General features: G+C 54.3%; 9 protein-coding genes across 9 annotated transcripts; 4 read left to right on the plus strand and 5 right to left on the minus strand.

The window, feature by feature from the left end:
• Window positions 1-123: 123 nt before the first annotated feature.
• WHR41_06109 (uncharacterized protein) lies at window positions 124-1,132 on the plus strand (the record flags this gene model as incomplete). Its single annotated transcript, XM_069374714.1, has 2 exons — window positions 124-630; window positions 701-1,132. 2 exons carry the CDS (start codon window positions 124-126, stop codon window positions 1,130-1,132), a joined length of 939 nt encoding a protein of 312 aa, XP_069228152.1.
• Window positions 1,133-5,823: 4,691 nt separating this feature from the next.
• Window positions 5,824-8,088, minus strand: WHR41_06110 (uncharacterized protein; the record flags this gene model as incomplete). The annotated part of the gene is made up of 1 exon (XM_069374715.1): window positions 5,824-8,088. The coding sequence occupies one exon, from the start codon at window positions 8,086-8,088 to the stop codon at window positions 5,824-5,826; it is 2,265 nt and encodes a 754-aa protein (XP_069228081.1).
• Window positions 8,089-8,461: 373 nt separating this feature from the next.
• Window positions 8,462-8,983, minus strand: WHR41_06111 (uncharacterized protein; the record flags this gene model as incomplete). The annotated part of the gene is made up of 5 exons (XM_069374716.1): window positions 8,908-8,983; window positions 8,794-8,850; window positions 8,689-8,733; window positions 8,547-8,631; window positions 8,462-8,490 (listed from the first exon to the last, which is right to left on the minus strand). The coding sequence occupies exons 1-5, from the start codon at window positions 8,908-8,910 to the stop codon at window positions 8,462-8,464; spliced, it is 219 nt and encodes a 72-aa protein (XP_069228082.1). The 5' UTR covers window positions 8,911-8,983.
• Window positions 8,984-9,186: 203 nt separating this feature from the next.
• Window positions 9,187-15,147, plus strand: WHR41_06112 (uncharacterized protein; the record flags this gene model as incomplete). Its single annotated transcript, XM_069374717.1, has 1 exon — window positions 9,187-15,147. One exon carries the CDS (start codon window positions 9,187-9,189, stop codon window positions 15,145-15,147), a length of 5,961 nt encoding a protein of 1,986 aa, XP_069228079.1.
• A 53-nt stretch (window positions 15,148-15,200) lies between these two features.
• On the minus strand, window positions 15,201-16,942 carry WHR41_06113 (uncharacterized protein). The gene is made up of 4 exons (XM_069374718.1): window positions 16,273-16,942; window positions 15,767-16,217; window positions 15,644-15,716; window positions 15,201-15,584 (listed from the first exon to the last, which is right to left on the minus strand). Exons 1-4 carry the CDS (start codon window positions 16,770-16,772, stop codon window positions 15,259-15,261), a joined length of 1,350 nt encoding a protein of 449 aa, XP_069228080.1. The 5' UTR covers window positions 16,773-16,942; the 3' UTR covers window positions 15,201-15,258.
• Window positions 16,943-17,457: 515 nt separating this feature from the next.
• Window positions 17,458-19,615, minus strand: WHR41_06114 (uncharacterized protein; the record flags this gene model as incomplete). The annotated part of the gene is made up of 4 exons (XM_069374719.1): window positions 17,458-18,081; window positions 18,141-18,269; window positions 18,333-18,491; window positions 18,548-19,615. The coding sequence occupies 4 exons, from the start codon at window positions 19,613-19,615 to the stop codon at window positions 17,458-17,460; spliced, it is 1,980 nt and encodes a 659-aa protein (XP_069228077.1).
• Window positions 19,616-20,854: 1,239 nt separating this feature from the next.
• WHR41_06115 (uncharacterized protein) lies at window positions 20,855-22,764 on the plus strand. Its single transcript, XM_069374720.1, has 2 exons — window positions 20,855-21,186; window positions 21,323-22,764. The coding sequence occupies exons 1-2, from the start codon at window positions 20,948-20,950 to the stop codon at window positions 22,590-22,592; spliced, it is 1,509 nt and encodes a 502-aa protein (XP_069228078.1). The 5' UTR covers window positions 20,855-20,947; the 3' UTR covers window positions 22,593-22,764.
• On the minus strand, window positions 22,597-23,885 carry WHR41_06116 (40S ribosomal protein eS10; the record flags this gene model as incomplete). Its single annotated transcript, XM_069374721.1, has 3 exons — window positions 22,597-23,495; window positions 23,560-23,680; window positions 23,869-23,885. The coding sequence occupies 3 exons, from the start codon at window positions 23,883-23,885 to the stop codon at window positions 23,133-23,135; spliced, it is 501 nt and encodes a 166-aa protein (XP_069228075.1). The 3' UTR covers window positions 22,597-23,132.
• A 193-nt stretch (window positions 23,886-24,078) lies between these two features.
• On the plus strand, window positions 24,079-25,005 carry WHR41_06117 (uncharacterized protein; the record flags this gene model as incomplete). Its single annotated transcript, XM_069374722.1, has 1 exon — window positions 24,079-25,005. The coding sequence occupies one exon, from the start codon at window positions 24,079-24,081 to the stop codon at window positions 25,003-25,005; it is 927 nt and encodes a 308-aa protein (XP_069228076.1).
• Window positions 25,006-26,115: the final 1,110 nt, after the last annotated feature.

Here is a 26,115-nt window from a genome sequence, read left to right on the forward strand (position 1 = left end):
GCGGGTATCGAATCCATGTCCCTCAGCCTCGCTTGCGAGCACGATCTTCACTCCACCTCATCGTGAAAGTGTTCTCACGGAAAGGCACTCGCCGATGCAAATCACAGCATCGAGACAACAGAAATGCTTCCAGTCAATAGGATTCCACGGATTCATCTTGCAGCGCAGCCTGCGAACGACTTTGTCGACAATCGGTTGAGCGCTGTCGACTCTGTTTTTGCTATATGCGCTGGCAATCCAAGCAGCAAACTGCAGACACAGACGGTCACGGCAGATAATGGCTCAACTGGTGAGCCAAATGAGACGATCCTAGTGTCTGATGTTGCTCTCAGCGATCAGTCGCAGCAATTCCTCTCAGCTGTCGCAGCATATGAGCAAAGCCGCCACGGCAAGGGTAGCAAAGCCTTGGAGCTTGTTAATTCCAGTTCCTGGTCTGATGTACTTACTCAGGTTGAGCGTGTGCAGAGACAATACGAGGGCGCTGTCAAGACTGGCTTTCTGGGTAGTTTGCGTGGACGCTTGCGGAGCTTCGGAGAATGCAAGGCTCCAGTCGAGGCATGGCTCAAGCTTCTACCGTCTCAGTCGTGGCAAGGTTCTTTGGTGTGTGGAGGGGTGATGATTGTGGTCAACGTAAGCATGAAGTGTTCCATCTTGACGGACGAGGCGCGAAGTGTCCCTGATAAGCAACTGACTGTTTCAGGCTGCTGCCCGCCTTGGCGCCATCAGAGACGATGTTTGCGACGCGCTAGAGAGCATACCGGAGTCAATCGATAGCGTGCAGAAACTGGGAGACGTATATGCCGGTGCAGGATTCCTTCAGCTGCGTGCCAGCGCCATGTTTGTTGCAGTGCTTGGACTCTTGGAGCACGTCATCAAATGGTATACGGAAAATCCTGTACGGAAGGCTTTGAAGGCTGTTGCGCTTGGCGACGCCTATGGCAAGGAGCTCAAAAATCGCATTGATAGGATGTCAAAGTTGAGAGTCGAAGTGGAGCGGCAGGCAAGCGTCGCAGGTCATGTTCAAATGAATCAAAACATTCGACTAAGCCAGGAAATAAACAAGGGCGTCTTGATCTTACTGGAGGATCACCAGAGGAACTCTGAATACCAGAGGGGTGAGTCCTTCCATTGAAAAACTTTACGGCTCATCTTCTCATCTGACCGTAGCTCTGGACGACCTTCGGGCGCGGCTGAGAGAAGCTGAAATTAGAGAGCAAAGGCAGAATGCCCGGATCTCTTGTAAGTCTTGTCACCAGCTTCCTGTCGATCAAGACTGACTGCTCAGATCTCATGCTACGCCTTCTGAATTACCGTCCATCTGACGCCTTGCGAGACCTCATGTGTGCGTTTAGCGATAGTTTCTAGTGAAACAGAGTACCAGGAAAGGGCCGCATGGACGTTGCAATCGCCCATTACCGCCGCATGGCTAGACAGCCCGCGGTCAAAGCTTCTCATCGTAAACAGCGAAGAGGACGATCACGACTCACAATCGGCGGTATCATTCTTCGCGAGCATGCTCGTCCGCGCGCTTGATGCCGCAAAGCCCGCAATTGTTCTTTACTGGTTTTGCAGCCAGCGCAGGAATGATTCGGTTTATTCGATGTTGAAGAGTCTTCTTTGTCAAATTCTCGACAATTTCAACGACCTCGAGGCGCCAGGGGATCTCAGCAATGATACGCACATAAGCATCGGACGCATGGCCAGTGTCTTCATCCGTTGCCTTGAGGTTCAGATGCGGTCGACATCGGTTTTTATACTGATTGACTCGCTCTCATACTATGAGAGCAGCGACAGGGTGCGAGACACTTGCTGGCTCCTCGATCGGATTGCAGCTGTTGCCAGCTCTCAGCCACATTCCAGCGGTCACACTTTAAAAGTTTTGGTGACGAGCCCGACCAGGTTCTCAAGGCTGGGCCAAACACTCGACCGACGATCCACGATGCTGCTGAGCGTGCCGGATATCATTAGTGGCAACAGTGCGGACCTTGATGACAGGAGGCTTATCCAGGCTGCTAGAATTCGACTCTTATCTCCACGCGAGGAGTATAGATGAGGCGGCGTTTTAGTGAATGTATTCGCCATGTGGACGCATTTGGCCAAGGTTCCTCAGATTGGGTCCTTTGAAGCATTATGAATGCCGAAACGCCATTACAAACAGATTTCCCATTCGGGTGGCGTCATCGTCTGTGCTGTTGGCCGCATCTGCTTGCTCTGTGCACTCGTTTGCAGCTCCCAGATGATGCACTCCATGTGTTGAGTTGAAGAGTATTGAACCGGAATGGCGGACCTCGTGTCCGGGTGGTGGAATCTTCGCGCAGTTCCGGCGACATCCCGCGTGGGGCTGTTCCCGTCCACACCGTAACAATATCTTTGGCCAGCCAGCGATGATGCCGACCTCATGAAGCACACCAGCAATCTAGATTGCTTCCACGGGAGACAACCACATTCACAGCGTCGCGGGATATATCGAGAACTGGTCTCGCTGGAGCCATCACGTGGATCGGATCTTGGCGGTCGTTTAGCGTCCACTGGCGTTTCAGCTAGAGCATGGCTTGACGACGCTGCAGGGGGCGACTGGGGGGCGACTGGGGGTCTAGTGCACATGTAAAACGCCAGTGGCCATTTCGAGAGATTGCAACTAATCAGCTGCCGCGCTCTTGCTCTTCGCATCTCCACAGCAGAAGGCTGCCGGGTTGCTTGATTGTCTGCAGGGCTTTTCAGCGGCGACCCCAGCAATATTAATCTCGCGCAGCGCCGAAATGATGCAAAGCCGCGCTGCATGCCGGGTACGGGCCTGTCGATGAATATTACGTGAGAGCGTGTGAATGGTCGGCGCTTGCAGCGCGAATTGCATGGTTTCATTCGAAGCAACCGAGTTGGCCATCTGGGTCCCGGCCGTGTCCGCTCATGCCGGTGTGTTCCCTGTTCCCTGGGCCCTCGCGTATCGATGACCCTGCTCATATTTGGTAGTCAGCCGGGCAAGGGCATGCGCTGGCGGAGTTGTGGAGGTTTGAAGACAACGGCCGCCGCTCGTGCGTTCTCTCTTCACGTTTCACGCTTGCTGTAACGCAGTGTGGCAGTCTGCGACTCTGACTTTGGACGGCAATTGCTTTACTGGAGAGAGAGCGTGTCACCTGTGTTTCGTATGTCTCTTGTCGCTCCTTTGATAGTACTGTCGACTCTTCCTCTTGATCAGACGTCTCTGGCCTTATGGATTCCGGTTCCAATATAGCCGTATTGTACAACGCCGCAACAGGACTCACGACCCGACGCCACATCTTTCCTTGAAACGAGATCGCGGGACAGATCAACCATATATCCATCTGCCAGGATAGGAGACGCCCGGAGCGTATAACACACTGCCTGGTGCATCTCGTACGACCCAGCTCGTCGTCGCATACATCACAAGCGCCCCAGGTTACGATGGGTTTTCTTGAGCGCGCTAGATCGCAACGCGGCAGACATCAACGGGCACGGAGCAGCAGAATAGAAGATCACAGTCTTCAAGGCCAGCCCACACAATTGAAGCGCTCTGCTACGAGAGTGAAGCGCAAGTCAATCTTCCCTGGCCTCTCGTCCAACAGCACCGTTTCCACCACTTGTGAAGCATCTCAGCCCAAGTCCAAAAGTGCTCGCGCCAGCATAAACCACACGAACCCCGAAGAGAAGGCCGTTCCTAAGGAGCAGCAGGTAGTCGAAACTTCTAGAATGCATTTCCAAGCTGGAAACGAGAGCTTTAGGTTCCCGTCTCCCGCTCTAGTCAACGACAACCCAAAAGGAACGCCATTGTCCTCAATCACGCCATTACCACCGATACGCAACAACAGCTCGAATTGCCTGTCAGCCTTACCCCAGGCTCCCTCCAAGACATTGCCACCGGCTTGGGGTCGCTCGGTCACTGATCCGGTTCTGAGCACAAAACCGCAACCGGTCTTGACTGCACAAGCGCAGACTTGGGAGCCTCAACAGGATGAGAAGCCAGCGCCACAAATCCGGAAGCAAAGGTCCGCTTGGAAAAGCCTTGGGGGTCTGTTCAAAGGCAAGCAATCCAGGCCACCTATTCCGGAACCATTCTACCAAGTCCAGCCGTCGTCGAATGATAGTTCAGCAACTTCTTCACGGAAGGTCGGCGTACTAGATTCACCGCTACCCTCGCCAGCACGCATCGAAAATAGGCCTACGCGTGTCGACTCTGGTCACTCCTCGCCTGGAGGTTCTGACGGAAAGCGAGTGAAGAGTCAATCCAGGCCACCGCGTGTGGATTCGCTGCCAGGGGCTAGTCGGAGGCCATCCGAGAAATCTCTCAGTCTTGCACATCAGAATGAAGGTACTGAGGTCGAGGATCCTCAAAAGACGCCCAAGCTAGATATCGACATTCCGGGCGGAGCGTTCGACCGCTACAGCGTTATGTTCGAGAAGCTGCTGGAGCCAAGAGTATCCCTTCTTGAGCGGAGACAAAGCAAGCGCATGCAATTGAATCCTGGGAAAGTTGACGACAAGAGTCGCGACCTGGCGGACGTTCCAGCGCAATCATCCATCGGTCTTCAACGCAGCTTGACCTCGCCCAGCTTGAATAGGATGCCTTCACTTACGATCCGTGTTCACAACAGCAACCGCGCCGACCACCCAAAGGATCAGTACAATGGGCCCATAGCGCATCGTCCTCGCCCACCGAAGCGAGCAATGACCACACCGAGAGCCGCGCAGTCGCCTTTGTCAGCACTGGCAAAAGGCGTCACACCCGTCACAGCAAGACCGATCACCATCATCAAACCCGCGGCAGTGACGACTAATTCCTCGCCTGCGTCTCCTTCATCGTTCGTGAGCGAAAACTCACTCCCACCAACGCCGACCACTGCGACCTCTCTCGCCTCTTCCGTCGGAACCACAGTCTTCGGTCCTTCACCGCCTAAGGCAAAGACCGTCTCGCCTCCGCCTCCTATTCCCACCCGCTCTAGCGACCGACCTCCTATGCCTCGCAACCCGCCGGCCGGCACGGAATCATTCAACCGCCAAATAGTGCAAGTCAGCGTCGCCCGGCAGGTCAGCGTTTCCAGAGCTCGGAGACGGGTAGCCGACGCAGTCGAAGTGAAGCAACCTTTGCGCCCCCGAGTGGTCGACCTCACCAAGAACAGGAAAAGCACGCTTGTAATGATTGAAGGCGGTGACTGAAGCTCCACCCGCCATTTGCGAAAGCTGCTAGATCGAGCCCCTAGAGGGCCACCCGACAGCATTTTCAACACCCGAGCACGCCCATATTTGAGGTGACAGGATACACCATAAAGCAAGCGCCTCCGCTCCTCATTTTCTTCTTTGTCACAAGACTTTTAGTGCAGGATATCCACTTTCTCTTTTTTTCATTGGCGCCTCGACGGCTAGGGCGGGCTCCAGACTTCTTTCGCATCTCGTTTTGTCTTGGTTTTTACTATGTCAACTTTCGATCATGAGCATTTTTTTCCACATCTAGGCATTCGCGATCATAGCTTCTCACGTCAATTAGCAGCGGCCGGCGGGTGACGAGATTGATATCAGGCTAGAGCACTCCTTTCTTTACATTTGGCCAAGCATTTTCAAGGCCATCATAGTTTAGAGTATTTCAGATCTCTATTCCTCGAAAAAAAGAAACTTTGACGTACTACCTTCTTTCTAGACTACTAGTCACCCGGAAAGCCTAACATTTTGACTATTCTTGAGTACCTCGTAGTCTTTCAGGTTCCCAAGCCTTCGAACTTTCGGATGATTTGAGCAATTTTCGGAAGAGTCGCTGGCAGGTTGCCGCTAAAGATACAAAAACCGAAGATAAGCTAGTTTTCATACCGTTGCCTAAGAATAAACGTTCCCCAAATTATGCTCTTTGATGTAATCGCCTCCCTTCTCCGCCCACTCCGCCTTAGTGACAAACGCGCTGCGGCTCTGTTTCGTGGTCGCCCACTTGGCCGCTCCCTTCCAAGCATCCAGCACCGGGTTCTTCGCCTTCCGCACGCCCAGCTGCATTTCCGCTGGCAAGACAGCGCGCAGCTCGGCCTGCAGGCGCTCCTCGAAGCCCTGAAACATGCTGTAGCCGCCCGTGATGAAGACGTCTTTCAGGATGTCGTCACGCGCGCTCGTACCGGACAGCCGCTGCATGAAGATGTCCTCGGCGATCTCGACTAGGCCCGCCTGGTCGACGCCAGCGATGGAGGGCTGGAAGACGACTTCCGGTACGCGGATGCGCTCGACATTCAGGTGGAATTGGTTCGATTCCTTTGCACTCTCCGGATCAAAAGGCCAGGGCCCGCGGGTGAAGGCGTGCACGAGGGATTTGGTCCAGTCGCGCTGGGCTTCTTGTGTGCTCTGCTCGGTGAAGTTGGGATCGTGGGCGAGGAGCTGGGCTTCGATGGCTTTGAGCTCTTTGCCCAGGTCCTCTTCTTCCTCATCTTCCTCGTCGTAGCCTTCCTTACCGACGGTGATTTCGCGGTAGACGTTCCACGCGTCTGCATCATCGCCGAAGTCTTCGTCGTCGTCCTTACCGCGACGGCGCTTGCGGCCGGGCTTCTCGTCGGCGGCGAGGGTTGTGAGGGTCTTCATGCGCTGTTGGGCAGCGTGCGATTTGCGGTTACCGAGGTCGACCTTCAGGCGTTCGCGGTCTTTGATCTTCTGGATAGTAGCATAGCGAGCTGCGCGTCGTTCAGCAATCCAACTCTCGGGGTCTTTCTCGCGCTTCTCATCATCAAGGCGTTGCAGCTCCGCTTGTCGAGCCTTCTCTGCTTCTTTCTCTGCTTTGGCACGGGCGCGAGCTTCGTGGTTTGCTTTGAGTAACTTTTGTTGGCGCTTGGCCTTGATGCCGTCCTCGTCGAGCTCTTCGTCTGGAATTTCGAGGAGAGGGTATGTGGGCGCCTCAGCCTGCTCCTCCTCCAAGTCACCGACGTCCTTGTTTCTTTGCTTGCGAATGGACTTCTCCATCTCCTTGATCTTGCGGTCAAGCGCCGCCTCGTCTTTGAAGTCGTCGTCTTCGTCCAGAATCGCACGGGCTTCCTTTTTTGTGGGCGCCTCGCTGATGCGCATCTGGAAATCCTTCAAGTACTCGAGCTCCTCTTCTTTCTTGATGAGCTTGTCGAGACGCATCTTTGCTGCCTGTTCTTGCAGTCTGCGGCCGCCCTCCCTTCGCTTCTCTTCCGCCCGTTTGATTTCTTCCTCAGTCTTCTGCACGACCTCTTTCTCCTGAAATGGCAGCTGCACGATGTGATCCCGGTCCTCCAAACCACTCCAATCCAGCATTTGCACCATCTCGCGGTCGTAGTCGCTCGATATATGGCAGTGTTGTTGTAGGAGATCCTCCAGCTGTGTGTCCGTGACCTTTCCAGTAGTGAGTAGCCCAGGATATTTTGCTTTCAGAAGCGACTTCATGTACTCCACACAGTGGCTCCGTCCCCAGTCCAGTCTCGTCGCATGTGAGATGAGAGGTTGCTGGTTGACCACCGGAATCAGATGCGTGCTCATATATGCACTCGACACCACAAGGCCGGTCGAGCCTTTATTGTAGTTGTAGCTGAACAGGGAGTCCACTCCATACGCCGCGCTCGGCACACCGTACAGTTCGAACAGGATCTCGTTCATCACTCTTCGCGAATAGCCCAGGTTCGCAAGCGGCTCGGTCATCACGACCGGCCTGTCCACATTGCCGTTGCGACCATCGATCCCAAGCTTGCAGAAGACGTAGTCCAGTACACCCTCTTGCGCATCCCAGTTGTTCACGATGTTGCTTCCAGGCTCGTATATGTTCTTCGACTGCCCGCGCGCTGTCCCGTCAAAGTAGATCTCGGATCCGATGAACATGAGCTTGCGATTTAGCTTGCGATCCGTGTATCGCGCCATGAGCGGCGGCATCTGCAGCCGCGGAGTGGCATCGTGTTGCCAGCCTGCGCGGACGGCGGAGCTGCCATTGTCGATTACGATGGCAGTGTCGGAGGAGCTTTGCTTGTATTCGGTGGTGTCTGTGGGCAATTGGCCGCGATAGGGCGGATCGCTGAGGCCTGTGATATTGGTGGGCGGTGGTTTTGGCGTGTTGCGGCCGGACGGCGTCGTGATGGGCACGGTATAGTGAGGCATGGTGGTCGTATTGTTGACAGTCTTATATCATGGTGGTTTTGGAAGGGTACATGAGTAGTTACACGATGTTGGCAGTTGTGATGGCGGTCAAGATTCGGCGTGCGGGATGCTGCGTCGCATCGGCGGCGCAATCTTGCTCGTGAGCGCGGTCGCGAAGGTCCGTCACCTGCTGGCGCCGATCTGCCACCATCCATCGCCGAAAGCCAAACTGGGGTATAGGTGCACGGACCACTATCACGAACAATCCGAGCAAAACAAAACAGGAAATGCCCTTCACTGAACCCTCGATCAGAAGCCCAAATCCATGCAGACCGCTGCAGAGGTTCCCCAATATGTAATCAAATGCGCATAGAGCCTTGTCCTCACAGCTTTTTCAGGCAGGCTCCTGAAGGCTGTCGGTAGCTGTCAAGATGTTAGAGGTATGACTCGGGCGGGATGATTTCAGGGTAACTACTCGCCTTCGAGATGGAACAACACATTCGACTGGTAGTTCTTGAACATTTGCGCCACCAGCTCGACGTTCATATTTTGCACATTGATCTCCTGCCATGATCGGTAAGCCTGGAATTCGAAGCCAATGCTGGCAAGAATAATACGTACCTGGAGGCTTTTGTTTAAGACCATCACAGCTTCATTCAGCTTTTCCTGTGAGAGCATAGATCAACACTTGAAGAGACATAGTTGGTGAAGGAACATCATGCATACAACATTTGTGATAATTCGCGACAGCAGCTGGCTTTGCTGATGCTCGTGAGGGCTCTCCTGTGGCCGAGGATTAGCAGTGTGACCTTCTTCAAAGATTGTTGAAATGATCCATACCATTTTCCCTTGCGGCGCTTTGCGATGATTGAAACAATAATACTGCGAAAGACTCGACAGTCACACACAGCCGTCCGTTGTCGCGTCGGCTTTCGAGGTTGAACGCGATTCCCCCGCGCTATTGTAATCAATCAGATAAGATAAGCCTGCCGAAAGTCAGCTCGTCATTCGCATCGCCCTAGTGCCTGAAGTGGAGTGCGGTGTCTCCAACATTTATTTGATTCAAGAGGCGCTCCTCGTCGCTTCCAGTTGGACAATCTGCACCATATTTGCCACAGGATGTCGCCTTCAGCAGATACGGCGGCCTCACAGTGGCTCGAGCAGCTCGCTGCCATGCGAGCTGCTATCGCTGAGCTGAAACTACCACAAACGAACGGCGATGCGAAAGATGTCCCTGGCGAACAAGATTACGGCTTGGACGATGAAGACCTTTCGCCGGCTAGTGGGAGCGACGATATCTGGGACCTTATCAGCGACGAGGACGACTACGACTTCAGCGACGATAGTCTGGAGCCACCGCCAACATTCCAACAGGAAGATTTTGGGGAACCTACAGCCGCGATCGGCACAAAGGGTTGGCTAAGAGATTGCTGTGTGGATGTCTCGAGCAGAGGAAGTGGTTTGGACGCGGACACTTTGGAGCAACAAATCACGGCCGTGCTCGCGTCCGACAGCAGCGACGAGGAGCTACAGATGACGCTGGCGGACATTCTTGGCTTCGACGAGCTTGACCTGGTCTCGAATGTGATTCAACACCGGAAGAAGATTCTTTCCGACAGCAGCAAGCCTTCATCGGGCCTACTGTCCAAGGCGGAGCGAGATGAGCGGCTGCGGCAGCAAGACCTCGAGCACAAGAGCGCGCCACTTGCCGCTACTCAGATTCGATCAGGGTCTGAGTATCCACACGTCTACAAGGCGCACGACGCTGGAAACACATTGTCCTCTCATGGGAGGAAATATGCTCTACCAGTGGGCAGCGAGCGCATAGAAAGGGAGAAGTATGAAGAGTATTCCATCCCTGCCGCAAAGGTAGGCACACTGGGACGCCACCAAAAGCTGGTGGAGATCAAAGACCTAGATGGCCTCTGCAGGGGTACTTTCAAAGGCTACAAGACTCTCAACCGCATGCAAAGTCTCGTGCATCAAGTGGCGTACCACACCAGCGAAAACATGCTTATCTGTGCCCCAACTGGTGCAGGTAAGACGGATGCCGCTATGCTTACGATCTTGAACACCGTTGCAAAGAACATCCACCCGAACCCACTTGAGGAACCTGAAGCTACGGATTTTGCTGTTCACACGGAAGATTTCAAGATTGTGTATGTTGCACCGATGAAGGCACTGGCTGCCGAAGTGACGGAGAAGCTAGGCAAGAGGCTTGCGTGGTTGGGCATCCAAGTTCGAGAGTTGACTGGTGATATGCACCTCACAAAGGCGGAGGTCATGGCTACTCAAATAATTGTCACTACACCTGAGAAGTGGGATGTGGTGACTCGCAAATCGACCGGAGACACAGAGCTCGTGCAGAAGGTCCGCTTGTTGATCATTGACGAGGTTCACATGCTGCACGACGGCCGTGGTGCCGTCCTCGAGTCCCTTGTCGCCCGTACTGAAAGACAGGTCGAAAGCACACAGTCGCTGATCCGCATTGTCGGACTTAGCGCCACTTTGCCAAACTATGTCGACGTTGCAGACTTTCTCAAGGTGAACCGCATGGCCGGCTTGTTCTACTTTGATCAGAGCTTCAGACCCGTGCCTCTTGAGCAGCATTTCGTCGGCGTCAAGGGCAAGGCCGGGTCGAAGACAAGCAGGGACAATCTCGACAAGGTTTGCTTTGAGAAAGTCAAGGACATGCTCGAGCAGGGCCACCAGATCATGGTGTTCGTCCATTCCCGCAAAGACACCGTCAAGACAGCACGTACACTCTGGGAGATGGCGGCGGATGAGGGCTTGACTGACCTTTTCGACCCGTCTGGGCATGAGGAGTACACCAATGCGCTGCGTGACGTCAAGCAGTCCAAAGGCAAAGAGCTCAGAGAACTCATCCAGAAGGGCATGGGTACCCACCATGCTGGCATGCCGCGTTCCGATCGCAACATGGTCGAGAGAATGTTCGGTGACGGTGTCCTCAAAGTACTGTGCTGTACAGCGACCCTAGCTTGGGGTGTCAACTTGCCTGCTGCAGCCGTCATTATCAAAGGCACGCAGCTGTACAGCTCCGAAGCTGGTAAATTCGTCGATGTCGGCATTCTTGATGTCCTGCAGATCTTCGGCCGTGCTGGTCGTCCTCAGTTTCAGGATACTGGTATCGGCATGATTTTGACAAGCCAGGACAAGCTGCAGCACTATTTGACCACCGTAACGCAACAGCAACCGATCGAGAGTCAGTTCAGTAAGAAGATGGTCGACAATCTGAACGCTGAGATCTCACTCGGCACCGTTACCAGCGTGCCCGAAGCCATTGCCTGGCTGGGTTACTCTTACCTCATTGTCCGCATGCGCAGGAACCCGATCGCTTATGGCATCGACTGGGCCGAGATCAGAGACGATCCCATGTTGGTGCAGCGCCGACGTGAACTCATCATCAACGCTGCTCGTGTCTTGCAGAAGAGTCAAATGATCATCTTCAATGAGACCACTGAGGAGCTCCGCGCAAAGGACGTTGGTAGAATCGCCAGTCAGTACTATATCCTCCAAACCAGTGTTGAGATCTTCAACACTATGATGCGCCCTCGTGCTACTGAAGCAGACGTCCTGAAGATGATCTCCATGTCGGGTGAATTCGACAACATCACCTCACGAGAGACTGAAGAGAAGGAGCTCATGAACCTTAAGGAGGGATATGCTCCTTGCGACATTGACGGAGGTATCGGCACCCAGCAAGGCAAGACCAATGTGTTGCTGCAATCTTATATTAGCAAAGCGAGGCCCGAAGACTTCACATTGGTTTCGGATACGGCATACGTTGCTCAGAATGCTGCCAGAATCTGCCGTGCACTGTTCATGATCGCGCTTAATAGGCGCTGGGGATATCAGTGCCTGGTGCTTCTCAGCTTGTGCAAGAGTATTGAAAAGCGCGTATGGCCGTATGAGCATCCTTTCAACCAGTTCGACCTGCCGCAGGCTGTTCTTCGCAATCTGGACGAGAAAGCCTCCACGACAACCGTCGAGAGCATGCGCGACATGGAAGCAGCTGAGATTGGCGCCCTTGTGCACAATCAAAAGATGGGCCATACCATCGGCAAGTTGCTGGACAACTTCCCTACATTGAGCGTTGAGGCGGAGATCGCGCCTCTAAACAGAGATGTCCTGCGCGTCAAACTCTTCATCACGCCTGACTTCCGCTGGAATGACCGTCACCACGGCAAGAGTGAAAGCTACTGGATCTGGGTGGAGAACTCTGAGACGAGCGAGATTTACCACCATGAATACTTCATTCTCGGTCGCAAGAAGCTTTACGACGACCACGAACTAAACTTCACTATCCCGCTCTCTGATCCCCTTCCCAGCCAGATCTACGTTCGTGCTGTCAGCGATCGCTGGCTAGGAGCAGAGACTGTTACGCCTGTCAGCTTCCAGCACCTGATTCGTCCCGACACGGAGAGTGTATACACTGATCTCCTTAACCTGCAGCCTTTGCCCATCAAGGCACTCAAGAACCCGCTTCTCGAGGAAATCTACGGATCAAGGTTCCAATTCTTCAACCCCATGCAAACCCAGCTTTTTCATTGCATGTACCACACGCCTGCAAACGTCTTGCTCGGCTCGCCAACTGGTTCGGGTAAGACTATCGCTGCAGAGCTTGCCATGTGGTGGGCTTTCCGCGAGAGGCCGGGTAGCAAGGTCGTCTACATCGCGCCCATGAAGGCGCTTGTCCGCGAGCGTGTGCAAGACTGGAGCCGTCGATTGACCCGGCAAATGGGCTTGAAGCTCGTCGAGTTGACCGGTGACAATACTCCTGACACCCGCACTATACGCAGCGCCGATATTATTGTCACGACGCCTGAGAAGTGGGACGGTATCAGTCGTAGCTGGCAGACGCGAAGCTACGTCCAGCAAGTCAGCTTGGTCATCATTGACGAAATTCACTTGCTTGGTGGCGAGCGTGGTCCTATCTTGGAGATCATTGTCAGTCGTATGAACTACATCGCCTCGCAAAAGAAGGGCGACGTGCGTATCGTGGGTATGTCGACGGCCTGTGCTAACGCTATGGACCTTGCCAACTGGCTAGGCGTGAAAGAGGGTTTGTTCAACTTCAGGCATTCTGTCCGTCCTGTGCCGCTCGAGATTTTCATCGACGGTTTCCCCGAGCAGCGTGGCTTCTGTCCGCTCATGCAGAGCATGAACCGCCCGACTTTCCTGGCTATCAAATCGCACTCTCCTGACAAGCCTGTCATTGTCTTCGTCGCCTCGCGCAGACAGACGAGACTCACGGCGAGGGACCTCATCAACTTCTGCGGTATGGAAGAGAATCCGCGAAGATTCGTACGAATGTCCGAGGATGACCTGGCACTCAACTTGGCTCGTGTCAAGGACGAAGCGTTGAAGGAAGCTCTGAGCTTTGGCATTGGACTGCACCATGCTGGTCTCGTCGAGTCCGACAGGCAGCTCGCTGAGGAGTTGTTTGCCAACAACAAGATCCAGATCCTGGTTGCTACCAGTACGCTTGCCTGGGGTGTCAACTTGCCCGCTCATCTGGTTGTCGTCAAGGGAACTCAGTTCTTCGATGCTAAGATTGAAGGTTACAAGGACATGGATCTTACAGACGTTCTGCAGATGCTCGGGCGAGCTGGTAGACCCCAGTTCGACACATCCGGTATCGCTCGTATCTTCACACAAGATTCGAAGAAAGCGTTCTACAAACATTTCCTGCACACTGGTTTCCCCGTCGAATCTTCCTTGCACAATGTGCTGGATAACCACTTGGGCGCTGAAGTCTCTGCTGAGACTGTCTCGACAAAACAAGATGCTCTGGACTATCTGACATGGACGTTCTTCTTCCGCCGTCTTCACAAGAATCCTTCATACTACGGTTTGGAGATTCCAGCGGAGGAGAACAATAGCATTGCAGCCCAGCAGGCCGCGAATGATTACATGATCGAAATGGTCGACCACTCAATGTCCGAGCTGGCCGACTCTGGCTGTCTGACGCTCTATCCCAACGGCGACGTCGACCCGACGCCACTCGGCAAGATCATGAGTTACTACTACCTGTCGCACAAGACCATTCGTACTCTCACCAAATACGCTACACCGACAGCCTCGTTCGAAGATGTTCTCAGCTGGATGTCCAGGGCCACAGAATACGACGAGCTGCCCGTCCGCCACAACGAAGACCTCATCAACGTCGAGCTCTCCGCCGCTCTTCCGCTCAAAGCTGACAATTTCGGTCTTCCCATGTGGGACCCTCACGTCAAGGCGTTCTTGCTGCTCCAGGCGCACTTTTCTCGCATCGACCTTCCAATATCTGACTACGTTGGTGACCAGAACTCAGTCTTGGACCAAGCAATTCGTATTGTCCAAGCTTCGATCGACGTGCTCACCGAACTTGGCCACCTGCAGAGCTGTCGCATGATGATGACTCTCCTTCAAGCCATCAAGAGCGCCCGCTGGCCAGATGATGGCCCACTGTCGATTCTTCCCGGCGTCGAACCTGATGCCGAGAAGAAGCGCATGGCTAAGGAGTCGGCGAGGCCCAGGTCTCTCATTACGGCCACGACCGCTCCCCGCGGCGAGCTCGAATCAGCGATGAAGCAGCTTAACCTCCCCGCACCTTCCCATGGCAAGGCTCTCAAGGCGCTCGCACAGCTGCCACAGATGCGTGTCCATGTCGCCGACACTTCTGCCCACAGCCTTGCCGTCTCCCTCGCTCGTCTCAACCCTGCGCAGAACAAAGACTATCACATCTACGCGCCGAGGTACCCCAAGCCTCAGACCGAAGGATACTTCGTCCTCGTCTCTGATGGTGCTACGGGCGATATTCTGGGACTAAAGAGGGTCAGCTGGCCGTCGCCCGACAAGGTCAAGAACCCGAATGCCAATGCTAGCAAGCCGAGCACTAGGGCTATGGTCAAATTGCCGCCGAGTGACAAAGAGCGGAAGGTTAGAGTGCAAGTCGTGAGCGACAGTTACATTGACATGGAATGGGCGATCGAGGAAGTTGCAATTCCCGCGCCAGAGGTCGAGAGCATTACCGTAGAGGCTCCGGCTGGGAAGCCGGAGAAGCCGAAGCCGACATAGACAAGTAGTCAAGTACACAAGATTAAAGTGTCATAGATCAAAGCAATCCAACAGGAGAGTACACACAAGTTATCGTCGTTTGCACAAAGATTCATCTATCACTATGCTCACTTAAGCCGCAGTAGAGTTGCTCGCAACGCAAGGAACGCCAACACCGTCCGCAATGCCATCGCACAGCACCACGCCCTGCTGATCCGGGTTCGTCGGGCTCTTCAGGTCGATGTCTTCAAGCCTGATGTTTTCGCACACAGCTGACGGACTGCAGACCAGGCTCGCCACATCTTTGCCTTCTTTGCCGCTGCTCATGCCGTGGATGTTCTTGAACAGGATGTTGGTGATGTTCACCCGCGACGGGTCAGCGGCGCAGACCGCAGGGTCGATGTTGAAGTAGCAGGCGTCGAGCACGATCGGCCAGTCGGTGTTCTCGACGTACATGCCTTGGGGGTTCTATCAGTATCTGTTCGCTGCTGGTATTAACGGGCAAATTGTTGCTTACCGTCGTAGGTGATGTTGTTGATGTATCCGTAGCCGACATTGGGGCCGGCCCAGGATTTCAGACGGGCGCCGTTCTACAGAAAGGTCAGTGGTTGCTTCTTTGAATGCATCGAAGCTGACTTACCTCAGCGTTGAGCATGGTAACATTCTCAATCCATGCATTCTCAATGTAGTCCAGAACACCAGGATACTGGCCGATGGAGCCCATGCTCACACCGTGGGTACCGTTGCACCAGAGGTCCTTAACGTAGATGTCGCTAGTGTTGGGCTTAGGCGAGAAGCAGTCGTCACCGATGTTCACGTTGCTGTTCGTGACGCTGATGCCCTTGACGTTCAGAGTGTCCCAGCCATCAGTGTTCTTCGGGAGGGCGCTGATGTTGTTAGAGGTTGCTTCGATGTTAATGTTATCGAACGAGATGTCGTTGGTGCGGATGAGGAAATTGGTCCAACAGGGTGAGTTGAGCATAGTGATTCCACTGACATCGACCTGGGTCGCATTGTCGGTCAAGAAAAGGATAGGTCTGTAGTAAGTGTTGTCGGAGTCCAGAATCTCGCGGCCGGCAAAGCCGTTGTACCTACCATACGGTCAGTCGTTATAGTCACTTTGCGTGAAGGTTTAGTTTGACCTACCATGCCTGCCCATTACCGTTTAGGACACCAGAGCCGGTCTCAGAGTAGATCTTGATCTTCTCGCCACCCCAAACCCAGAAGGTGATGCTCTTTTGGAAGTCATAGTAGAAGTGGTTCGCTTGCCAGTACTCAATGTCGTCTGTGAACTTAATCTCACCGTCAAGCTGGAGGTGCACATCGTTCAGGAAGCTCAGGTCGAGCTTCTTGCCGATTACGTACGTCGATCCCTCTTCGAGATAGACTGTGCCGCCGTGGTTGGCTTTCTTGAAGGCCCACAGGAAATCAGACGAGACATCATCTGTGTCGTTCGCGGAAGCTCTAATGGTGACTTTGTGGCGGTATTCGGGCTTGTTACAGCCCCATTTGTCCTTATGGTGGTGGTTTGGCTTTCCACGAGGCTCTATACCAGGTGTGATAGCAGCGCCGACGGGCAGTGCCTCGCGTGCTATGCTGGCAGCCGAGGCCAAGGTGGCGGACAGGGCAAGCAAAAGGCCTCGCATCTTGGCCGCTAGAGCTTGGTATGCTTGACTTCTGGGCAATATGATATAGAAGGAGAGAGACCAGTATTCTTAATGAAGATGTTCTGGAGGCGAGAGCAAGAAAGCTTGTCCCAGAAGCGATTGCTTACCTTCATGGCGGACCACCACCTACATATATACCAAGCCCATCCATGGCCATCACAATATAGTTGCCGAGCTGTGGATGGTTTTGATGATGAGACGGAAGAATTATACAGGATGGACTATAGGTACTGCAAAGAGGAGGCTACAGTTTCCCCGTCTTGGCTGATGTGGGGACCTGGTGCGGAGCCCCGGGTTCTGGGGGAATGCAGATCCTCCAGAACACTATGGTACGAGAAAGACTTGTTCTGGCTAAGGCTTCGGTGTCAGTTGACCGCAGTCGGGGTGGTGTACAGACTACGCGGCGCTCAGTGCTCTCAACGAACCGCTGGCAAGTTTCGGCGCAAGACGAGCTCGATCAACATCTCGCAATCAAGACAGATTGTCACAGACAAGGACCATACAGAACGAGGGCCCTCCGAGCGGGGTCGTTATTATCTTCAAGCCAACAAGCCGTGCTAGGGCGGTGGAACGCCCTTTCATTGGTGCATATACAACCCTACAAGCAAACGCCTCTCAATAAGAAATCGGTTAGCCGGCTGTGGCATGTCTTAACCTCAATCCGTCAGAACAGGTACACTCTCGCTTCCCAAGCCTGGAGCGCTTTCTCCTCCCGCATGTGCTTGGAATAGTTGCCGATGAGCAAGTGCGGTGGCCTTTGCAAAACAACTTTGCCATCCACATTCGTCATCCATCTGTGCAACTTCCTTGGAATGGTGAACGGAATCCTCTCGGTGGAGAAGTTGAGCATGACCAGAGCCTTGAAGCCATTCCATGTTTCTTTCGAATACATAAACATCTTCTCGTTGTCCCGGTCAAAGACTTCGTATTTTCCGTGAACGAAAAGCTCATTGTGCCGCTTGCGATACTTGATCATTGTCTTCCAGAAGCTGAGCGGGCTGTTATTATCATTCATCTGTTTGGCAACATTGATCTGAACATAATCGTCATTGCACGGAATCCACGGGCCCTGCTTGTTGCTTGTGAAGCCGGCATTGAGAGTGTTGTCCCACTGCATGGGTAGACGAGTGTTGTCACGACCAACGTTGAGGACACCGTCAATAGCCTTCTGCAAAGCGTACGGATCATTGGGGTCGTCCTCGGTTTTCCTGTCGACCCAGAGTCCAGCATCGATATCGCGAAATTGCTCAGGGCCGAAATGCTCGGGCATGTTGTGCGTGCCAATCTCCTAGTACGAATGTCAGCTACGTGACAATGTAGCGCCATTGGCGAGATGGATCAACATACTTGACCTTGAAACACGAACAGTGTCCCTGATAGGGTAGTAAGCATGATGCAGATGAGCTTACAGGCTCGGTTCCAGTATGGTGGGTTATCAGTGACCCATCGCCGGATGCTGCGAAGCTGATCATGGTTCTGCAGTCAGCATTAGCTTGTATCCACTCAACGCAAGCCGAAGACCATGCTTGTCCTTCTCACCTCAGCGAAAGCTGTAGCCCAAGCTTCGCCCTTTGTCTCCGTTACAAGTGCCTGGACTTTTGAAATTGTGTCTTTCATGTCTGGGAGCAAATGCCCCTCACCCACGTTCTTGACCTGGTGCTTGTCAACCTCGTCAGGATGGTCGTTACCGCCAAGCTCCTGTCATCCTTGTTAGCCATGCCAGAACGTGCTGGTGGAGAGGGAAGTTTGCGTACCATCATGTCAAAATCGAAAGTCATACTCAGCTCCCGCCGGGAACTCAAGACATACTTCTTCAGCTCCTCCGGCTTCGTACCCGGCAGCTCACCTACGAGTATCGCATCGCGATCATATTTATCCATTGCTGTCCGCCTCATCTCCTGCAGATACTCATGCATACGCTCTCCGTTCAGACAATGCTCGCTCATATCCTGGTACGGTAAATCCGTCTTCGTCACCCTAGCATCTTTAAACGTCATGTCCTTGGACATACGGTTAGCAGTGTCGACTCTGAAGCCAGAGACGCCCTTCTTCATCCAAAATTCAATCGCGGACTCATATATAGCTTGCCGGCAGTCTGGATTCTCCCAATTGAGATCTGGCTGGCATTCGAGGAAACAGTGCAAGAAGAACTGCTTGCGTTCTTCACACCATGTCCAAGCACTGCTGTGGATAAGGCATGCCCGCCAATTTGTCGGCTCCTGAGGCATACCGTTGTGATGATAAAGAGTGTTGCCCTTAGAATCTTTCTTCGGGTCCTGCCAGATATACCAGTCCGCTTTGGGATTGTCGCGGCTCTGCCTGCTCTCGAGGAACCACTTGTGCTCGTCGGAAGTGTGATTAATGACTAGATCTAGGACGATTCGCATGCCGCGTTTGTTGACCTGATCAATAAGCTCGTCCATATCCTCCATAGTCCCAAAGTCAGGATCGATCGACTCGTAATCCGAGATATCGTAGCCATAGTCCTTCTGAGGGCTCTTGTAAGTGGGACACAACCAGACGACGTCGACACCGAGGCTTTGGATATAGCCTAGCTTGTCAATCACGCCTCTGATGTCGCCGTGACCTTTGTTGTTTGTCGTGCCGGAGTCTTTGAACGAGCGCGGCCAGACCTGGTAGCAAACCATGTCTTTCCACCAAGGTCTTTCTTCAGGCGGCGTTGGCTTCCAGGCCTCCGGGGAGCAGCTTCTCGTAGTTGGCGGCGATAGTTTCTCCGGCGACAGACCGTGGAGTCTCGTCGGTACAGGCAAAGGTACATCAGTATCGGCGTGGTGTTGGAAAGTTCCAGGATAGGACGCCATGCTGCAAACTGATTCGGGAAAGGTGATTCACACGTGATATCGACTTCTCTTCGAAATTATTGGATGTTATGGCTTCGAGCTGGATTGTGATGATGCGTTCGACCACTGGTAAGAGTGATCCCTGGCGGCGAAGCCTGCCTTTTAACCCTCTATCGATGCTCATAGTGCTCAGAGTGAATGAAGTCTTTGCTTGCGTTTATACCGAAGAGACATACAAGTGCTGAAGGTAATACGGAATGATCAGCATTGTACGAAGACTGATATCCGTGGGCAACAAGGTGGACGTTTGTCTCCTTGCAGAGTATAGGTAGCGTCAAACGAGCCGTATGCCACGAGAGCTGCTCCTTGAAGACGGTAGTACTCCAGTATTGACAAGCGCTTTCGCTCATGAATGAGAATCTGGCGATAGGACACATTGACTATAAATGCTGATATCGAGCGTAACGACTGACAGAGTGACTGTCGTCCCGGTGACTGAGTTGAGGCAAACGAAGGCTCAACTTGAGGACCGTTGCGTGGAAGGCAAATACAACATCACGAACGGTGTTGATCTGTTGCATGCACAAAGCTCCATGAGAAAGCTTCTGTGAAAGGACAAAAAGAACAGCAAAAGGTAAACCTCACACATCAAGGTGTGATCATGGAGAAACCCGGAGTCGAACCGGGAACCTTCTCCACTTAACAGATACAAGGGGCACTTGTATGGTGCTAAGAAGATGTCATACCGCTAGACCATATCCCCGAGGTTGAAACATACAGATTCGCGCAATATATATTCCTTTGTTTTTGGCAGAAGAACTCGCGCGGCCCTAACCGCGTCGCAGCAGAACGCTTCGAGCAAAACGCCGCGTCCGAGAAACGGTATCATCATATTGCCTGATTAGCGATTCAGACCAGGACTGATGCTGTTGTCGGCTTTGTTACTTCATGGCTCTTCCGCACGTCAGTAATCCATCAGGCCCAGGTCTAGAGATACAGCAGACAAGTCTGAATGGGGCAGCGAGGGTTAGGGTTGGGGTTGCGCGACCCTGGACCTGACGCGATGGAACACGCATATTAACCCCAAGTCGGCATACATATAGCCGAACGTAAACAAGGCCAATCAAGAGGAAGCAACGGCATTCTTTTGCGGAGTCGGACGCGCCCTATGCTTACACGGATGGGAGTTGCTGTGACTAATGGATACCGATAGTCACCTTGATATGCACGCCGCTCGATCCGGCAGGTCGATCAGCTTGCGGAGACAGAGACGTCGTTGCACAACCACATCCGGCCGAGCAATAACCTCGTACTTCCTCCTACAGAGGCAGAAGCTTAAAGCCATTTGCCGAGATGAATGCGTCGAAACTCTACAGGACTGCTCTGCGGTTCGCACCAGCACAATGTAGCGTCAAACGATGGGCGCCTCGCTGTGGTCAAACGAGCCGCTTGTTCTCGACCTCGGCTTACAGATCGATTGCGGTTGCTGAGATGTCGGAACGTGATATGAAGAGCCTCAAAGTGAAAAAGGACAGATTGATGGCTGACATTCATCATTCGTGCCAATGGGGCGAGGGCGAGCGATGGGGCGAGTAAGTTGACCACCTGCGTGAGCTCTCAATGAGCTCACATTGCACGGATAGAATGCCAAACGACGCCATTGATCGTTCGAATCACGCTTTGATCAGTAACAATGCACGATTTCCATGCTAACAATGACACTTCTAGTCACCCAACAGAAACAGGCATGTCCCGCCTCTCCCTCTCCGACACAGACAAGCAAGCCCGCGACTGGTTCGCCGCGACCACCGAATCTCTCGGTTGCAAAGTAACAACGGATGAAATGGGCAACCAATTCGCCGTGCGCCCCGGCCTTAGCGACGGCCCACCAACCTGCGCCGGCAGCCATCTCGACACTCAGCCCAGCGGCGGCCGCTACGACGGCATCCTGGGCGTCACGGCCGGCATCGAAATGCTGCGCGCCCTCAACGACGCCTGGGTCGAAACCACCTACCCCGTCGGCGTCATCAACTGGACCAACGAAGAAGGCGCCCGCTTCCCCAAGTCCATGGTCTCCTCCGGCGTCTGGGCCGGCGCCATCCCCCTGCAAACCGCCCACGACACCAAGTCCGTCATCCCCTCCTCCGACACCGCCACCATGCGCTCCGAACTCGAGCGCATCGGCTACCTAGGCCCCACCCCCTGCTCCTGGCAGTCCAACCCCATCGCCGCGCACTTCGAGCTGCACATCGAGCAGGGCCCGATCCTCGAAGCCGAGCGCCGCCGCGTCGGCGTCGTCGCCGGCGTCCAGGCCTACAAGTGGTTCACGCTGACGGTTGCCGGCCGCGACGCGCACACGGGCGCGACGTCCTTCGCGCACCGCGCCGACGCCCTCCTGACCGCGAGCAAACTGATCCTCGCCAGCCACCGCATCGCCGCGCGCCACAGCGCTCTCGCCTCGACCGGCATCCTGAACCTGAAGCCCGGCTCGACGAACACCGTCCCCGGCTGGGTGCAGTTCAGCCTCGACGTGCGCGCGCCGCGCGACGAGACCGTCTCCGCCGTCGAGGAAGAGTGCAAAGCGGCCTTCGCCGCCATCGCCGCGGGCTCAGACGTCGAAGGCGTCAACGCAGGCTGCGCGCCGTCCGAGCGGCAGTGCAGCGTCGAGTGGCGGACGGACTTCGTGTCGCCGGCGACGCACTTCCACGAAGACTGCGTTTCGTGCGTGTCTGAGACTGGGAAGGACTTGTTTGGGGACGCGGACGTCGTGGAGGGGAATCTTGAGAGCTGGGGCAAGATGATGACGAGCGGGGCGGGGCACGATTCGGTCTATGCGAATATGCGCGTGCCGGCGAGCATGATTTTCGTGCCGTGTAGGGAGGGCGTGAGCCACAATCCGAGGGAGTTTTCGACGCCGGAGGCGTGTGAGGATGGCGCGCAGATGTTGTTGGGGTCTGTGCTGAGATTTGATCGGTTGAGGGCGCAGAGGGGTTACTGAGGGGGTTAGGGGGTTGAAGAGTGAAGTGGTGGAGTATGCCAGCTGATGATTATGCGAGCGCTTCGTTGTCCAAAATTGAGAGCAGAGTACATACCTAGCTGGGAAGTTATGTTTGATCAAGCGTCAGCATCGTCCTGGAATGGTCCTCAGAAACAAGGAAGCATACCATGTACTGTGTTGGCATCTTAAAAATCACAAGTGAAACGACGCCAAACCACCTTTGTACTGCTCGACAATAAATTTCACCAGGAGAGCACATTACATGTTCAGATAAGTCGTGGCATAACTCACGCAACACAACACATGACAAAAAGGAAAGCGGCACATGGCTCGCAAGTGAGGCCGACTGGGATTATCTCGCTTATTCAGAGCCTGAAGCCCGTCTGTTCCTCTCGAACTATCTCCGATCTTCGACTCTTTTTTGTTTGGTTCGTGCCGAAAGAAAGGCCGTCGTTGCTGAAATCATTCCCGGAAAGAACCCATTCCTGACAAACACCAAGCCGTGACCTTCATGCGACACTACCAACCACCGTCATCATCCTAAGAAGACGGGGCGGCACCGCGGCCACGGCCGAAGCCACCACGGAACTCAGGGGCGAAGCCACCGGGGGCGCCCTCCTTCTTCTCGCCGTCGTCGCGGCGGCGGTAGCCACCCTCACGGTCGCCACGGGGGCCGCCACGGCCACCACCACGGCGCTCGCCGTCACCGCCGAGCATGCCGCGGGGCGGGGCGTGAGAGCGCTGCTGCTTGACGTGGGTCTGGGGCACGATCTCGGCGGGGAGGTGCAGCCACTCGCGGAGGTAGTCGAGACCCTCGGGGGTGAGGGTGTAGTAGTACCACTGCCAGGAGAACTGGGTCTTGAGGTAGCCGCGGGAGGTCAGGGACTGGCAAGCCTTGATGACCTGTGGGGTGATTGTCAGTCTCGCGGGTCGGGCTTCCAGGCTATGAGAGAGCGGCGGAACATACGTAGAGGTTCTTGGTGTCAATCTCGCCGTGCTTGGGCAGGTTGAAGTCCTTCTTGGCGACGAGCACACCCTCGCGGAAGAGGTACTCGTGGATCGCCTTGCGGTCGGCCTTGGGGATCAGCCTGGCGGAATGTCAGTGTCTGCTGTGTGCGCGTCGCATGCAATTGCGCTGGCAACTCACATTTTGGCAGCGGTGACTGTTGGTTAGTTGTCTGGTGGGAGGCTGACGACGGTGGTGATGTTTCGATCAATCCCAGAATCCCGAAGTATAACTTTCAAGCGGGCTGAAATCCGTGTGTGTGCGCCGAACAGTCGCACGGGCCGCATTGGACGCGGGCAACGCCGCTACCCGCTCTCTCCGCAATCTTGAAGTCGCGACTGCGCTCACCTTGTAGATCGCAGCCGCTGTTCGATTACATAGGTGGTATCTCGACTAATAATAACACTCTGGCCACCACTCTTTCACCCTTGTTCTACGCAAACAGACGTATAATCACCCTAAAAAGACATACATCAAACCATGGCCGCTGTATCAACTCTCTCAAGCACGCCGATCGCCCCGGCGCATCCAGCCTCCGAAGGCGACACGCACAACGTCAACCTGCTCATCACATCCTTCCCGGGCCTGGGTCTCCCGCGAACCCTCAACCTCCCGGTACCATCCAGCACACGGGTCTGCGACGTCCTTCGCTCCATCTACGCACGACTCCCCGCGAACGTCGACCGCGGCCTGATCGTCTCCACAACCTCAGGCAAGCAGCTGCGCTCGTCCGACGAAGCGCCTATCGCCACCCTCTCCTCGGATGCCAACACCGCCTTCCTGCCGCTCCGCATCAGCGCAAAGCTATGCGGTGGCAAGGGTGGCTTTGGCTCCCAGCTGCGCGCTGCCGGAGGCCGCATGAGCAGCAAGAAGAACCGCGACAGGCAGGACCAGAACGGCAGCAACCGCAACCTGGACGGGCGACGGCTGCGGACTGTGGATGAAGCGAAGCGGCTGGCGGAGTACCTTGCCACGAAGCCGGAGATGGAGAGGAAGGAGAAGGAGGAGCGCAGGAAGCGATGGGAGGCTGTGATTGATGCTGCCGAAGCGACCGAGGCTAAGATCAAGGCTGGCAAGATGGGCAGTAACCAAGGGAGGTTGGATGCGGAGTATGTTGAGGGCAAGGAGGCGGCTGAGGAGAAGGTGCGCGAGGCTGTTGCGAAGGCTATGCGGGAACAGATGGTTCAGGATGGTCCGACGGGGAGTGAGAGTTCTGCGGAGGATGAAGACGAAGGAAGTGAGAGTGCTGAAGATGACGACGCAGGGCCAAGCAAAGATGCTGGCAGGTCGTTCTTTGGATGGGACGAGGACGATGATATGTCGGATGACGACGAGGCTGATGATGATGAGCCGGCGGAGGAAGAAAGCCAACCGGTTCACGGGAAAGGCAAACAGAAAGCCACTTGAAATAGATAGAAATCTCTGGTAGTCTTTCACTACGAGAGCTGGACCCATAGTCAAACGAATACACAGATGAGCAGATCAATTGCCCCCGAAAAAGAAGGCCGCTTCCTTGTTTCCAAATTGCCGGCCGAGATTTCAGAGCTAGCCGTCAAAGACGAACCAGTCGGCTGCCCTCGACAGCGACAAGGGCTTGAAGTGATACATGCGTTCTCGCACACTAGTTTCCATGTCCTGTGGCTCACACTGGGGACAACGGTATCCCAGAACTGCATTGATGGACGTAATGACGCACTTCATCATGCGACAGGCATTGCATTCCGAATGCGAAACACATTCTCACTCGCTGTTTGCATCTAGCATTGCTCGTCACAATGCATACTCCCCATGGACGTTCGAGTCTCAAGCTTATCGTCGGCTCCATCCATCCGATCATAATCCGAACGAAAAGAAAGGGAATTCAGGTTCCGAGTTTTGAGTTATTGGGCTGTTACCGAGTCAAGTACAGAGCAATGATAGCTCCGTGAATGGTTAATCTGGTCTACCGAACAGGTACAAAGTGTAAACACCAATTTCATTCGAACAAACTCGACTCCGATTTACCAACTCCGGAGTATTATGTGATCTGGAATTGCAGGGACATTAAGAAGCGGACAGCGCAAATGAGAGCAGAAAACGTATCACGAATGGAAATCACTGGCATCAATCATGCAGCTGCATTGTCGCGTCTGCGACCAGACTTGGAACACTTATTATGTGGTTCTTCGATTCAATCTGCGGGCAAGACCGTTTCCTCTCGCGCCTTGCCCACCAACCGCAGAATTCAATGTCAAAGGCTTGACAGTTGGTTGAGATGTGATTGATGATGAAGTGATAATTAGGCAACTCCTGTAGTGGCGTCTGGGGGCGAGTCTGGGTCACCGCGATGCGAGAGCCTTGCGGGAGACCGCTGGCGCTTACTGTACGCTCGGGGACACATCAGACGCGGCGCCGGGTGTTTTCGAACCACCAAGGCCGACAACAATAATTTCGCGCCTGGCTTGACCTGTCGTGCCAATCAGAACGACTACCGCCTATTGGATGCCGCAGTGCTTTGCAGACGTTTAATATTGCCCC

Source organism: Cladosporium halotolerans (genome assembly GCF_011745625.1).
Source record: "Cladosporium halotolerans strain TM138-S3 chromosome Unknown Sca22, whole genome shotgun sequence".
Taxonomy (NCBI): domain Eukaryota; kingdom Fungi; phylum Ascomycota; class Dothideomycetes; order Cladosporiales; family Cladosporiaceae; genus Cladosporium; species Cladosporium halotolerans.